The sequence below is a fragment of the Plecotus auritus genome (genome assembly GCF_963455305.1).
Source record: "Plecotus auritus genome assembly, chromosome: 8".
In the NCBI taxonomy this organism is placed as follows: domain Eukaryota; kingdom Metazoa; phylum Chordata; class Mammalia; order Chiroptera; family Vespertilionidae; genus Plecotus; species Plecotus auritus.
Window position 1 is genome coordinate 128278556 of NC_137782.1, and position 16269 is coordinate 128294824.

General features: G+C 41.3%; 1 protein-coding gene across 1 annotated transcript in view; it reads left to right on the forward strand.

The window, feature by feature from the left end:
- Nucleotides 1-16269, forward strand: part of M1AP (meiosis 1 associated protein) — a gene marked incomplete at both ends in the record, with an annotated part of 58967 nt that overhangs the window by 36524 nt on the left and 6174 nt on the right. The window contains 2 exons of the mRNA XM_080684950.1: nucleotides 2648-2810; nucleotides 4051-4192. Of these exons, the coding sequence (XP_080541076.1) occupies nucleotides 2648-2810; nucleotides 4051-4192 (305 nt within the window). The remainder of the gene's footprint in view (nucleotides 1-2647; nucleotides 2811-4050; nucleotides 4193-16269) is intronic.

Here is a 16269-nt window from a genome sequence, read left to right on the forward strand (position 1 = left end):
CAGTCCTCTCCGCGCACACGTCTCAGTACCTCTGCCTCCTGCACCTCCTCTGAGTCTCAGTGTGCTTTCCTCTTTCCTTCTAGTTGTAGAATTTCCACTCAGCCAGCCTTCCTGTGGTTCTGGATGATGTCCATTTTGTCTTGTAGTTGTAGTTTTGAAATTGTTGTGCGAGGCAGCAGTTTAGGTGTTTACCTATGCTGCCATCTTGGTTTTTCCTCCATCCCCTTTGAAGATTGGCTCAGGACCCAGGGTGACAAGGGCCTGCAAATGGGCCCATCAGTACAGTCAGCCACACTCAGTTTGGAAAAGCTGACTCCTTAAGGCCCCACTTCAAAGGGAAAGGACCAAGGTGTGTCTTCGGGAGTTGGAGTTCAATGAAAAAAATGGGTACAGACTCCTGGCCCCAAAGGGAAAGATATACCAAGTCTATCTACCTCCAGAGCTGGAGCATGTACTTACTACTCAGCCTGCCTCATGCTGGGTAATTATAAACAAAGAAGCTAGAGGTTCACTTTTCTTATTAAGGAGAGAAGGGGGCTCAAAGGCCAGGAACTCTTGAAACCAGCCTTTCTTCCACTGTTGCACAGCATTTGCTCATGATACTGTTGAGAACTTCTCTATTTTGCCCTCTCTCTTTCCATGACTTTCAGCACCATGATCAGAGCCCGAATGTTTGTCTTCATCTGCAACCATTTTTCAGCAGTCCACAGATCCTCATGGTGCATGGTAGAACTTAGATCCAGATTCATCAGCTCTTCTGCTGGGGAGGACTTCACTGGCATCCAGATGCTCAGACATAGTTGGAATAAGGTCTGGGGAAAGTAGACCTACTCAGCGTTAGGTATGACCCACCTAAGAGTTTATGCAACCACAATAAAGACCAAACTGTAGTTACCTATTGTTTAAAAAACGAATGCATTGCCACACACGTGGATTTCTACATATGTGGCTCATTACAAAAAAAGAAAAATGAAACAAACAAAACCCTGAGCTCTCCTGTTACAGAATCTCTTGAGGACTGCCCCTAAGATATTCACTTTGACTCTTCCTTATAAGGTTCTCCTCCTTTAAGGGCTCCACCCTATACCACCTTCTTCTGTAGCTACCTAGGGCCCTTCATCCCACCTATAGATGCTTCTCTCAGAGGCCTCCTTGTGATGGGCAGAGTGCACAATCAGTTTCAGATGAGTGTCTTTCCTCATTCCTTGGATTTGGGGTCTGCCACCTCGGCACCTAGGTTCTGTGTGGTGAGAAGCGTACCTTGGTCTAGGCCCCAGACCTACTAAAACAACTTTGAAACACTGCTAAGACTGCTGTTCCTATAGTTCTCAGCACTGGCTGCAATAAAAATCACATGAAGGACTTTTCTTAAATACCAACATCTGAGCTTCATCCCCAGAGATTCCAATTTGATTGGTGTGAAATAGGGTTCAGTATCTTTTTTAAAAGTTCCTGGGTGATTTTTAATTCCATCAGAGTTGAAAACCTCAGCCAGATTAATACACCTGTCCAATCCTAAAACCCAGGGACCCAACAATGAAGTCAGGCACACAGGAATGAGGGGAAGCTGGAGTTCTAGGCAAACTCCCTCCTACTGACTTCTTGGACTCTGGGACACACCAGAGGTGCCTCACCCAAAATTAATGTCTAGGTCTGATTGCTGAGCCCAGGAGGGCCAGCTGGACATGACATCTATTCTGTCATTCTATTTTTTTCTACCTTATTTCTACTTTTGTTTTTACCTCATGTTGCAGTTAGTATAGTTATTTCATAAATCACTAACATCAACTACTAGCCTTCTCACAAGGACTCCACATTTGTATATTCATAGCTTTGTTAACAGTATTCAAACCTGGTATAAATTGTATTGAAAACCTTTGTAATATCAAGGATCCAAGCTTAGTGCAACAGAACATTGTACACTGTGACATGTCAATACACCTGCTGGAGCAGAAGCTTAATGCAGATGAGCATAATACCTTGATGAATAACTCATACCTAGTTGAAGCCCCCTCAGAACTGTGGTCTGATGCCACAGTAATTCTCCAAGGCTCAGGAGGTTCCATACTTTAGTTTCTTTGGGGAATTTAACAGTAAACTTATTTCAGGAACTTATTCCTTCCCTGGTGCCAAATGCCCTAGAAGAGCCCACAGAGGAACAGTGGCTGTCAGCTGACTGCCTGACTTCTGCTTTCCTGCTCTGCTTTCATCTGACCTGTAATCTTGCCAAAGTTTAGCCACAGGGAAACAGCAGAGGCAAAGTTTCCTTGTGTAGTTGCCAAAGGGTCTCTGCATACTGTAGTGTTAGCTGCCTCCTCCCCAAAGGACACATGTTCCTCTCAGATTGGATCACAAGCCAGATCTCTCACTATGGGGCACAGCTCAGCCAGCCCAGATGTAAGACAAGTAAAAATCATGTCAGACCCAGAAAAAGTTACCTATTGTGTAGTGCAGTACTGTCGGCTCCAGACCTGCTCTGCCGTCCCAAACCAACCTCTCTTCTCTCCTGCCTTCCACGCTCCTGCCTTCTCCCAATTCTTACTTAAATAATGGAGGTAGAATGGGTGGCAGATGTTATCACATAGCCTGAGGTAACTTGTGACAAACATCCTTCCCCCAATGCCTTTTTTCTCTTTTTTCACTGTAGTGTGCCTGAAATGTGATCTCCAAGAGCGGCTTCTCAGCCCGTCCCTACTGCCTGGCACAGCTGATGGCTCCCTGAAAATGGATGACCCCAAAGGAGACTTCAGCACACTCTACCAGATGGCTTCCCAGTCATCGGCCTCTTATTACAAGCTCCGGGTGATCAAGTATGGATCATGGGAACCTCCCCAATCCGTGCAAATGCTGATTCTGTGGGTTCCATGGCTAGAAAGTCCAGAGATAGAGGACATCCCCAAGTTTCAGGCAGGCAGGAGTCAGGTCCAAAGCAGCAATTACAGATATGGGTGTGAAAGAGCAGTCAAAGCTGCTCAGCACATGGAGACAAATGAGCAGATGGTGGAGATGTGCCTCCGTAGGACACTCTGAGGTCTGGATGAGGACTGGAAATCCGAAAGTCTCTGAATGCAGGGCAAAACAAGATCTGCAGAAAATGTGTATTGAGTACATACTGTGTTTAGGCACCAGGACAGAGATATGACCTTCAAGGAGCAAGTGGCACGTAGGATCTTCCCCTGTCCTCCCTCCCCCCATTTCTCTAAGTCAGCAACTTTCAACCTTTTTCACCTCATGGCACACATAAATGAATTACTAAAATTCTGCGGCACACTAAAAAATATATTATTTTTTGCCGATCTGACAAAAAAAAATAGATATAATTTTGATTCATTCACACTGGACAGCTATGTGAATGAATCAAATGGCTGTTATCATTTTTTATTTGACAATCTAAGGGAAAAGAGGTCAGTACTCCTGACTAAATAGTCAGGTATTTCATGTCTTAAAAAATTTTGCAGCACACCGGTTGAAATTCGCTGCTCTAAGCACTAGAATTCCTGCTTCCAGGGGAACCAAGTCTAAGGTGGAGTTAACAATGATGGTAAAGGCCACTTTTATTGCTTCCTAGTTCCTATCACAGTGCCCATGCAGAGGTATCTGAGTAAGCTTATCCATAGGTTTGTGACCATGGATGTTGCTAGGAGCCTTTTAAAATGCATGTTCTTCTTAGATGAATCCTCTGTCACCACAAAAGAGCCAGGACTGGGGAACAGATGGTATAACCATATTGAGTTATACGAGTGCAGTAGCAGAGGTATTATGGAAGTGTCTCCAGGGATGTCACTTAGCATGGAATGAGCTCAGGAGAAGAAATAGCCAACAGTGTCTGGAGCCTTCATGATGGCTGCTTCATTCATTGATTAACAGGCTTTTAGTATGTGCTATGTGCCAGATACCTTGCTAGGCACTGGCCATACATAGATGAATAATTTACAGTCCCTAACCTAAAGGATTTCACAATAGGGCCTTAGACTTACTGAATCTGAGTGGATCTGGGTCGAGGTTCTCATAATCACTGAGGAGACTTTCACTGCCATTGTCTCTTCCCAGGGCTCTAAAATCCAGTGGGATCTGCGAGTCAGTGACGTATGGACTCCCCTTCATCCTCAGACCCACAAGCTGTTGGCAGCTGGACTGGGATGAGCTGGAGACAAATCAGCAGCATTTCCATGCTTTGTGTCACAGTCTGCTGGTGAGTGTTTTGTGCCCCCAGGTGAAGAAGAGGAAGAATATTAAAGTACCAACCATAGAAAAGCCCTTAGCTTAATCCTGCCCTGATCCCAGACCTGTCCCAATCCTCAAGAGGACAGGAAAAAAACTGGAAATACTCTGAAATGTGGGTTAAGTATGACTTGCCTCTGTTGGTTTTATGTTGTAGAGAATAATTTCTGAATTCAGTTTTATGATATTAAATTTACAAGACCCTGATTTTTTTACATTTAAATGGCAGCAGGGAATTTTCCATAAGTAACTATATTTTAAAACCTATTTTCTCCCTCACACTATGCTGGACATTGGTTCATTTAAAAGAAGAGCACCTAGCCCTAACCAGTTTGGCTCAGTGGATAGAGCATCGGCCTGCAGACTGAAGGGTCCCAGGTTCGATTCTGGTCAAGGGCAGTACCTTGGTTGCGGGCACATCCCCAGTAGGGGGTGTGCAGGAGGCAGCTGATCGATGTTTCTCTTTCATCGATGTTTCTAACTCTCTATCCCTCTCCCTTCCTCTCTGTAAAAAATCAATAAAATATATTTTTAAAAATAAAATAAAAGAAGAGCACCTAGTCTGTGCCAGACATTGTACTAAGTAAGCCCCAGATATTCAATGGTTAACATAATAGACATTATCTTGGCTTCAAGAAATTTACTCTCTAATGGAAGAGACAATTGAACATATACACTGAGTGGCCAGATTATTATGATCTCTGAACGCATAATAATCTGGCCACTCAGTATATATATATATTAGAGGCCCAGTGCATGAATTCTTGCATGGGTGGGATCCAGCCAGCCTGGCCAGGGGGAAGAGACATGAGCGGTTGGCTGGCCTGCCTGCTGGTCGAACTCCTGGTCGAGGGGACAATTTGCATATTAGCCTTTTATTATATAGGATATACACTGAGTGGCCAGATTATTATGCGTTCAGAGATCATAATAATCTGGCCACTCAGTGTGAAAAGTTTATGAAGGAGAAGAAGTAGCTGCTATCAGAGAGCATCTCTGTGAAAGTGACACTTAAACTGAGACCTGCCAGATAAATGGTAATGAGCCAGGTGAGGGGTGGTAGGGAGAGCACTGCAGGGCCTGGGAAAGGAATGTGCAAAGAACCCAAAGCTAGAAAGAGCTGAGAGAGTAATCAGAAATAAAAAGACCGTTGTGACCGAAACAGAGTGAGGGAGAGAGGCGCAAGGTGGGGAGGGCATGTGACTAGGGTCAAACCAGGCAAAGCTTTGTAGGCCAGATTCAGGATATAGGACTTTAAGCACAGAAAGAATGAATCATCTAAGTTTTTAAAAGATTACTTGGGCCTAAATTTGGAAAAGAACTGGCAGAGGCAAGAATGGAATCAAGAAAGCAAGGCAGGAAGGCACTGCAGTCGCCTGAGTAAGAGATGGCAGTGGTTTTGACTCCAATATTGGAAGTCAACATAAGAAAGGCAAACTAATTAAAGAAATATTTTAAAGAAAGAGTCAGAACTTGGTGAAGAATTGGATGTGGGGAGCAAGGAAAAGGAAAAGATCAAATAACTGCATTATTTCTGATTTGAACAAGTGAGTGTATGGCATTTCCTGAAATGGCAAAACTGCCACATACATGAAGCAGTAACACAATACTTACGAAGCAAAATAAAACAGCCGCCAAGATAACCCAAGGACGTGTATTACTGCTAGTGGTTACAGACTAGAGGTTAAACCCAGCAGGATGTTGGTGATCGGAACAGCGCAGCCACGCGTCTCTTTCACCAGCAGAAGCAGACTTCTTTTTTTCCTGTTTCAAAGCCCACACTCCCTTTTAGGTCCACCCACTGAGTTCCTGTTTCCGATCTGAAGAACACTCATCTCCTGTCTTTGCAGAGCAGAGACAACAGATATATTCTGACTGTTAGAGCTCAACAGCTCGGCTTACAACTTACTCCACCCAATTCCTCGGGACCTCAGAGATGCTGCATCACTCGGGAGGAATTTCTCTCAAGTGGCTTTAGTACAGTCTTACAGTACATGATAGTATTTTAAACAGACATTGGCTCTTTTTTTTATTTTTGAGGCTAAGTCATATGAAAAACTCTGAATTATTTATTCTGAAGTAATTTTGTTTTGCTTTCTCTTTTATTAGTAATAAGTGATATAATTTTCAATTCTGTGTTACTGTGAATTGGAATCTGGGTGTTTCACATAGGTAATTTTTATATCCCTAACTGACTTCTGAAAACAGGGACTATTTCCAAACAGAAAGCTCCTCTGTCTTTGACCCTGGCAGCTATCCCCTGAGGCCATCCAAAGTATATGTGTGTGTGTCTGTGTGTATAGTTGATTTCAGAGAGGGAGGGGGAGAGAGATAGAAACATCAATGATGAGAGAGAATCACTGATCAGCTGCCGCTGCCTCCTGCACATCCCCCACCGGGGATCCAGCCCACAACCCGGGCATGTGCCCTGACTGGGAATCGAACTGTGAGCTCCTGGTTCATAGGTCAATGTTCAACCACTGATCCACACTGGCTGGGCCCAAAGTGCATTTTTTATAGTTTGCCTCAAACCTCATCTTTTCCAGGAATCCTTTACCAATGTACTGTCCCCTTCAGTAATCTCTCCTATTTTCATTATTTTTTATCTTAAATAAGTTAAAAATACAAATAAGCATAAAGTACAAAATTTTCTAAGCTCCAAGAATTGAGAGTTCTTAGCATGTTGACATATCTGCTTTTAGCCTTTATATGTATTTCTATGTATTTAATAAAATTTTCCCCGATACATTTGAAGTACCTTTGATCCCCAATGTCAGAGGTACTTTCCCACCTCTGCCTAATCCCTGGCAATTACCAACCATGAGTTTGCTGTGAATCCTTCTAGTTCATTTTTCATTTCTTAGTTCTTCCTTTTGTATCATGAATGTTTTTCTTTCTTTTTTTGTATGGAGTTCTTGGTGGTGGCTCTAGAACAGGAAGTTTTCCCTGCTAGATGGGATGAACCAGGTGGTATTGGTCTGCGAATCCCCTCTAGCCACCAGAGTTGGTGAGGAGTATGTCTTGCCTCTCTCCTAAGTATGTCTTATCTCCTCCCTACTACAATTCAGCATCTTAACCCTTGGTAACAGATTCATAGAAAAGCTCAAGTAAATTTATAATGCTGCACCCAACAACATCTGGGCCCTGTTTCGGGGGAGCCCTGTGACTAGAACTCCCAGCTTGGCTTTCGATTTTCTAACCAATCTAGTTTTACTCTTGTTTGGCTGTTAGAGGTTCAAAACAAAATACATTTTAATCCACAGCTAGAGGGAGTGTACATGTTCTGGAGAGTGGTACCCTTCCACACTTTAATGCCATTGCTGGGCCCAAGAAAACAATCAGAAAAGGAGCAAAGATAGGTGTACCAGCATATTCATCTTACTAAGTGCCTGGCACTTAACCCAGATTCTGCATGCTTTACCTCATTTAATCTTCACGGCAACTCTGTGAGAATAAGGATTGTTGATTTTGTTTTCACAAATGGGGAAGACTGACATCTGAAGAGATCAAGTGACTTACCAAAGTTCACACAGCTACCAAAGTGGCTACCTCAGAATTTGAATCTAGTTCTGTGGGTTGCAAAGCCAATGCTTTTTACTTCTTGCTAAATTCCTTCTCCTACTCAGGATGTAGCCAGATAAATTGACTACAACACTGAGGCTAATTCTCCCTTCACTGAACACCCCCATGCTTCTGTGTGTCACTGGACATGAATTAAAGGGACTGGGTACTTGTCCAGCTCCTCTCCCATCTTACACTACTGTTGTTCCCTCTACTCTATGTTTGCTCCACCTCATCCAGATTAAAGATCACTCTTTTTCTGGGAAAGAGAGAACCAAAGTAGCATTTGAATGGCTCTTCCTTCTTGCTTTTCACATGACATCTTCTCCAAGCAACAAAAAGCCTAAAGGGCAGTGTGTTATAGAGAGAAGAATTTTCCACAAGCCTCAGCTCATTCACTCAACAACAAAATTTTTTTTAGTGCCTACTATGTGACAAGACTATTAACCTTCCTGGTTCTATTTGTACAAGTTTTTAGCACTTCTTTAACTCAATCCTTAGTTTTGTATTCTTTCTTACACCTTTTTCATATGTTCTTTTAAAATCTGATGTTGTCAGCTCCCCATGTAACAAACATTCTTGCCTTCTCTTTCTCACTGTGATGTTTCCCCTCCAGCTAACTTCTCATTCTAACTTCTGTCTTTCTTTTAATAGCTACTCACTCAGGCTTGAAACTTCAGTCACTTCCAGCCTTCTCACTCTTCACACCCGCTTTGTCACTAAGTCATATCAGTTTTCTTCTCATAACATGAATTGTAACTGTCCTTCCTTTTCCCACTGCTTGTTCGAACCAAGACATCAATAAACTCCTAACTAGCTTCCTTACCTCCAATCTCTTCCTCTTCTAATTTGCCCAGCTCATTGAACCAGATGAATCTTCTTGAAGCATTATCTTGACTATCACATGTTTTCCCATGGTGCCAGTACTCAGTGACTTTAGCCTTGTCTATTCTATCCCATAGTATCTATCAGTATTGCATCTATCTTCTCCTCTCCATTCCATTTATCACTATCCTAGTTCAGTTCCTATTTACCTCCTTCCTTTAATGTTGGATAAATATCTTAACTTGTCTAAATGCCTTGCACATTTTCTCTTCCCAATCCATTTTACATGCTGCCACCAGATGAATCTTCTTGAACAGCACTGATCCTGCCTTTTCAACTTAAAGATATTTTGTGAGTGTTCATTGTATTTTAAAGTCCATATTCCTTAGCCAAGTATTCACACTCCAGTCTTGTCTTCCATTATTCCTTTCATGTACTATACACAGCAACCAAATTAATGTACAGATTTTAAATTGCCCCACCTTTCAACCTTTGCTCAGGTTGTCCCTTCTGTCTCCATATATTCAAATCCTATCCCATCCTGAAAGACTCAGCTCAAATGGTCCTATTGCACTGAAGCCTTTCTTGATCCCTATATTTATCATTAGACCTTTGTGTGCTCTATTTTTAGAGAAAAGTATATTTCAATCCATTTTAAATATATGATCCTGCAAGATATGAATTAAAATCTAGGAGATAAATTTGACTACCCAGACTCCAGGATAACATGATTGCCTTTCCCTGACATTTCTACCACTTCTGTCTTTTACCAACTAATTTCTCAACCTTAGTCAAATTTAGGTTCAGAGTAGAAATTGTTACCTCTATTTTTTTTGGGGGGGAGGGGTCAAGGCAAGACAGTTTCTAATCTATTGAGGTAAAATATAATTTGTGTTGTCCATGAAAAGCATGGACTTTAGAGTCAGATGGCCCTAATGACAGCTTCGGTATTTCCCCACTGTGTGAACTTAGGCAACATACTTAACCTCTCTAAGCATCAGTGTATTCATCTATTTATAACCTTAACAAATCTAGTGGCCCTATGTGGTTTGGTGTCTGCATAAATGGTAGATAAAGAAGCACTCTCCAGAGGCCAAAAGGCATTTTTAATTTATTTGTGCTTTCAAAGAACACCCCCAAAAAAATAGTTCATAACCTACAATGACATTTCTCAAATTTTCTTGCTCTGCCCCGCTATTATATCTAACCTGGATCTGTTGATTTTTTTCCAAGACCCTTTCACACACACACACACATACACACACACAATAAATAAACAAACATGAAAACACTGTCTACATTCCAACTCCCTGTTCCTGTATCGTCTTCCTCTCTTTCTCTCTCTCTCTCTCACTCCCTCCCTCCCTCCCTCCCTCCCTCCCTCCCTCCTTCCCATATATACATTCTGTAGATTGACAGCCTCTCTGATATCATCCCCTCCCTCTCAGATCCTATCTCTCTCTACCTATTTAAAATATCCAGGAATAGAACCCATAATGCTTCTCCTTTTTTGAGTAGAAGTGAGGTGGTAGAGAGGAAAAAAGGGGGGAAGGTGCATGACAGATACACATTGTTAACTCTTGTCCCTGTCAAATGTGAAATAGAGACAATAAAAATATACCTCGTGTAGTTTTTAAGATGAGTAAGTAATGGTGGGTGTGTAAAGCACCTAGCATATATCTGGCATACAATTTGCACATCATGGTTGGTTAGTAGCCCTATGATTTCCATTTGTTCCTTTTTTATTCTAATTCTCTGTAGAAATTCTCCATATTTTCACCTATAGTCTTGAACACACTAATTAATCATAGTTATTTTAAGGATCTTATCCACTAACCCCAATACCTGGATCACCTGTGGCTTTTTTTCTATTGTCCCTTTTTTCTTGTGGTTTTCAGACATGTGGTCTTGAATTTAGGTGCACCTAATAATATTACAATGAAACATGCTCACTGCGTGTAAAAAATTGTAGAGGCGCCAGCTGGTGTTGGCTTCCTCTAGAGAGGGCCCATCCTGCCCTGCACTAAGCAGATAGTGGTGGCAGATCATCTCATTCTCCTCAGTTCTGCTGAGTCAAGGCTGTGCTGCAGTCCTGCTACGGCTCCACGTTTACCCCTGGCTCTCCAGGATTTTCCACTGAAAACCTGGTGTATAGTGAGTGTGTCTCTTCCCCTTGGCTGCTGCAGTGTTCTACATCTAGAGGCTTTCTCCTTAGGTGCAGCCCCAGGATTTGGCACATGTGCTGAGTGAAAAACTGGCTTTATCAGCTACCCTATCCCTGTCAAGTCTCTACCAAAAGATCTGCTGGTTTCTCTGTTCCCTTGCAGGTGCTTCAGCAGGTGCAAATCCTAGATTCTCAGCCCCCACCCTGATTCTCTCCAACTCAGAACCAACATATGCCCTCATGGTGAAAGCAGTTCCAATAATTCCCTCATCTCTCTGGATTCTTTCCTCTCCAGAGACTTAGCCGCCTCTCATTTTCATTGTCACAGCACCTCCTCACTGCTTTCAAACCAACAGTTTCTGTGTATTATCCAGCTTTCCTAATTGTTCTAGGCAGGAGAACCAGTCTGCCTCTGGCCATTTCGACCCATTCAAATGCAGAAGTAGATGCTTATTAAATCCTCATTTGTTCCCTCTCTTCACCCCTTACCTGGCTAGACACCCCATAATACATTTTCTGGTTTACTCTCAGTTAGCACTCTATTGTGTTCTCATTTTCAGCTCCCTGGATTTCCCTACAATTATAAGCACAGCTCAGTTCATTCAATGGTGTCTGTTCCTCCTTTCTGAGCAGTTCTTCTGAACAAAGTCCACAATGCCATAATCTAATTCTATTATTACTGCCAGCCACCAGGCCTCAACTGTAAAAGTTGTGTAGCTTTTCAAATTACATTTACACATACTCTAAAGCCTTAGTCAACTGCAGCCCTAAGTGTTATTGCGTTCCCCTCATTTATTTTTCACTTGACAATTGAGTGGAGTTGTATCTTTCTGTCCTCCTCCTAGGTGATTTTTATTTTAGTATTTTACTTCCTTTCCCTCAGAATACTCCTTCAATCAGATAGGCAAAGCTCTTGATATATCCATCTCCCAGCCCTTTCTGAAAGATATGTGCCATGCACCATTCCCATAAATTTCACCTCAGACCACAACAAAGCTAATAATTATTAAATGTATTTTTTAATCTGAGGATATGTGTGTTTTTTATTGATTTTCGAGGGAGTGGAAGAGAGAGAGAAACATCAATTGGTTGCCTCCCATATGCTTCCTGACTGGGGCTCAAACCCACCTGAAACAGTTCTAAACATTTCACAAATATTAATTTATATTATCTCCATAACCAACCTATAAAGTAGCAATTATTATCCCTGTTTCACAGATGAGAAATTGAGGCCCAGAGAGGTTAAGTATTTTCCCAAGATTATACCATTAGTAAATGGCAGAGCAGAAAGGTTGACTCCAGGACCCAAACACTTAACCATTCTATAACCATGTGGAAATTCAGTTCTCTGAAACACATTCACTACTCAATAAGAATTGACAGAATAGCTTCTCCCAGGCTTTATTTATATCAGGAAAAGCTGTTGGGCTCCCTTCTAGTAAAAGTGGGTGGCTTGCATTTCTGTGAGCTTATCTAATCTTGGCTCTGTTATTGCCCTACCCTTATTTTTTCTTTGCCCAACCCCATTATTTGTTTATTTTACCTTTCTAAACTGGCATAAATGCTTTGTGGAATGTGGTAGGGAATATATATATATAATTTTTCCCAAGTATTTATGAGATTAATCTACCCATCACCAGGAAAACATAATTTCAGTTACCAAATCCTACTATGTAGTCCCAGTTATGTAGTTAGTGACTCATTTTCCACATCCTCATTTCTCTTACAAAGTCATGTCTGTGTGAACTAGAAAGAGAAATGAAAATACCACCTAGGTCTTACAGTTTCCTACTTAAAATGTCGGCGTCTCTGGAGATGCGTTCCAGAGTTTTACTGGCCATGTCTGCCCTAATTGGCCACAGAAGTGACAGAATTCAAGCCAGGATGTGTCCAGCAGGAGTCTAAGTACACAGGCAATGACCTGGTTGGGCTGTAAATGGGTGGGGAAATGGAAAATCCTTGGTTATATTAGGCAAAGAGTCAAGAGTGAAAAACAAAGCTGAGAGTGGGGTGATGGCAGGTCAGAAGCCATTTTTTGGAGAAAAAAGAACTATCAGAATGAGTTTAAAGTATAGCACGTGCATGGAAACAGATGTGCCAGGAAAGCAGGCTAACATGGGGTCAGTGGGTTCCCTCAAATATGCTAAACTGTTTGCACCTTCATCTTTTTTCATGCTGTTCCTTACCCTTCCTCTGTCCACCTGACAAATATCTACTTATTTTTTTCCATATTTTGCTTATATACCTTCACTATGAAGCCTTTCCTATACTCCCCATCCCATCTACAGCCAGCCCCCACTTATTCTTTTTTGTCCCTTCCCCAACCATGAACCTGTTGCCACATCTATCTGGAGCCTCATAGCGCTGATAAATGGTGTGAATTTTTATCTTAGCTCTCTGATTTGAGAAATGTCACATTGCTGTATTTTCCTAAATGAAATTTATAAAATATTACAATTCTCAGGGGGGAGGAGGTGTGAGGGGTGCGGGAAGAGATTGGACAAAAAGCTTATACCTGTGGATGAAGACAGTGGCGGGGGGTAAGGGCATGGGGTGGGGTGGGGAATCAGGTGGAGGGAAGCTATGGGGGGAAAAAAAGAGGAACACCTGTAATAATCTGAACAATAAAGATTTATTTAAAAAAAAATAAAAATAAGCCAAAACCAGTTTGGCTCAGTGGATGGAGCGTCAGCCTGCGGACTGGGGGGTCCCGGGTTCGATTCCGGTCAGGGGCACGTGGCTTGGTTGCGGGCACATCCCCAGTGGGAGGTGTGCAGGAGGCAGCTGATCCATGTTTCTCTCTCATCGATGTTTCTGGCTCTCTGTCCCTCTTCCTTCCTCTCTGTAGAAGATCAATGAAATATATATTTTAAAAAAAAATAAAATAAAATAAAATAAATAAAAATAAAAATAAAATAAAATATTAGTCCCCAAGTGCCAGGATATTGACACACTCAATATATCTATGAATATCTCTCCTCCCTCAGGATCCCCAGGGGTTAACAGTCCAGAAAATATGGGAAATGGCCCTTTGGTCTTCAATACACCTCCAAGTACATTGTTGAATAGAAGTGGCAAGAGCAGACATCTTTGTCTTGTTCCTGATCTTAAGGGCAAAGCATCCAGTCTTTCATCTCTACCTCTGATATTAGCTGTGGGTTTTTGTAGAGACCTTTGTCTTTACAACTTGAGGCAGTTCCATTCTAATCCTAGTTTGTTGAATGTTTTTATTGTGAAAGGGTTTTGGATTTTATCAAATGCTTTTTCTGCATCTATTGAGATGATTATGTAGGTTTTATCCTTTGTCCTATTAACATGGTGTATTACATTGTTTGATTTTTTTTTTATGTTAAACCAACTTTGCATCCCTAGGATAAATCCCATTCCATTGTGGTGTATAATCCTTTTATATGTTGCTGCATTTGGTTGGCTAGGATGTTGTTGAGGATTTTTACATCTATATTCATAAGGGATATTGGTCTGTAATTTTCTTTTCTTGTGATGTCTTTGTCTGGTTTTAGTTCAGGGTAATAGTGGTCTCATAGAATGATTTGGGAAGTGTTCCTTCATCTTCTATTTTTTGGAAGAATTTGTGAAGAATTAATATTATTTTCTTAAAGGTTTGGTACAATTCCCAGTGAAGCTATGGTACAATTCCCAGTAAAAGCCTTGGCTTTTACTAATTACTAATTCTTTATCTTTACTTGTATTAGGTTGTACCAAAAAAGTTAATATAGCAGGCCTAAGACTCCTATCGTTAGATAGTCCTACTTGCAAGATTGACTCTTGGATGGCATCTGGAAACTTGGACTTGGGGAGTGTTCCCACCATTCCCTAAATAATAAGAGTGGCACCCTGTGCCTAAACTGTGCAAAAATATATATGGTTTATGCTAAACATCTGCTTTTCTTCTAGGGGTCTAGAATTTTCATATGTGCTAAGTACAGGGTGTTTATGTGACCAATCCCCAATAAAAATGTTGGACACACACTGTCCTGGCCAGTGTTGCTAAGTGGTTAGAGTGCCAGCCCATGCACCAAAGGGTCACAGGTTCGATTCCCAGTCAAGGGCACGTACCCAGGTTGCGGGTTCGATTCCCTTCTCCAGTCGGGGCACATGCAGGAGGCAACCAGTCTGTATGTCTCTCTCACATCAATGTTTCTCTCTCTCTCCTTCTCCCTCCCTCCCTTCCACTCTCTCTGAAAAGCAATGGAAAAAATATCCTCATGTGAGAATTAACAAAACAAAAAATGTTGGACACTAAATCTCTAACGACTTCTCCTGGTGGGCATTTTACACATGTTGTCACAGTACAGTGCTGGAGGGGAAAAGTGCATTCTATGTTGCTTCATAGGTAGAGGACTCTTAGAAGCTTGTACCTGGCTTCCTCTGAACTTCACCCCATGAGCCTTTTCCTTTGCTGATTTTGCTTTGTATCTTTTTGCTGTAATAAGTCACAGCCATGAGTATGACTAAATACTGAATCCTGTCAGTTCTCTTAGTGAATTACGGAACCTGGGAGTGGTCTTGGAGACCCATGACACAGATTTATTCAGATTTTGTATTTCTTCTTGAGTAAGTCTCAGTAGTTTGTGTCTTTCTAGGAAGTTATATTTTGGGGGCATACAGTTATTTATAATATTTTCTTATAATTTTTCCAATTTCTGTAAGGTCAGTAATGATGCCCTTCTTTTATTTTTTATTTTGGTAACTTGGATATTTTCTCTTTTCTCCTTGACTAGTCTAGCTAAATATTTGTCTATTTTTCACAGAACAAGCTATTATTTCCATTGATTTTTGGTTTTATTTTTCTATTCTTTTATTTCGTTTCTTTCTGCTCTAGTATTTTTTTGTTGTTATTGTTTCTTCCTTCTGCTTGCTTAAGTTTTTTCTCCTTTTTCTCATTTCTTAGGGTGAAAGGTTAGGTTATTGATTTGAGATCAGTTTTTTTAGGGGTTTTCAGCTATAAATTTCTCTGTAAGCACTGCGTTAACTGTATTTCATAAGTTTTGGTATTTTCTAATATCCCTGGTGATTTTTTCTGTGAACCATTGGTTATTTAGGAATATGTTATTTAATTTTCACATATTCATGAATTTCCCCGAAAAAAAGTTTTTGTTATTGATTTCTAATTGCATTCCACTGTGGTTAGAGAAGAGACTTTTGATGATTTTAATATTTTTAAATTTATTGCACCTTGACTTATGGCCTATCATATGGTCTAGCCTGGAAATGTTTCATGCTCACTTGAGAAGAATGTATAACCTGCTGTTTGGGGGTTGCAATGTCTTTTACTATCTCCCCCGGTCTCCTGTTTGGAAGCCAGTATGAGAGTAGCAGAGTCGTGGATATTGCAGCTTCATTTTCTTCCCCTCCTTCTGGTGTGAGAAAATAAGCAAATAATCTCAAATTAACCTAATTTCCTCCTGATGCCCTTCCAGATTCCAAAATATCCCAGGTATGCACGGCTTTTCCGTAACTAGCTGTGATTTCTCTTC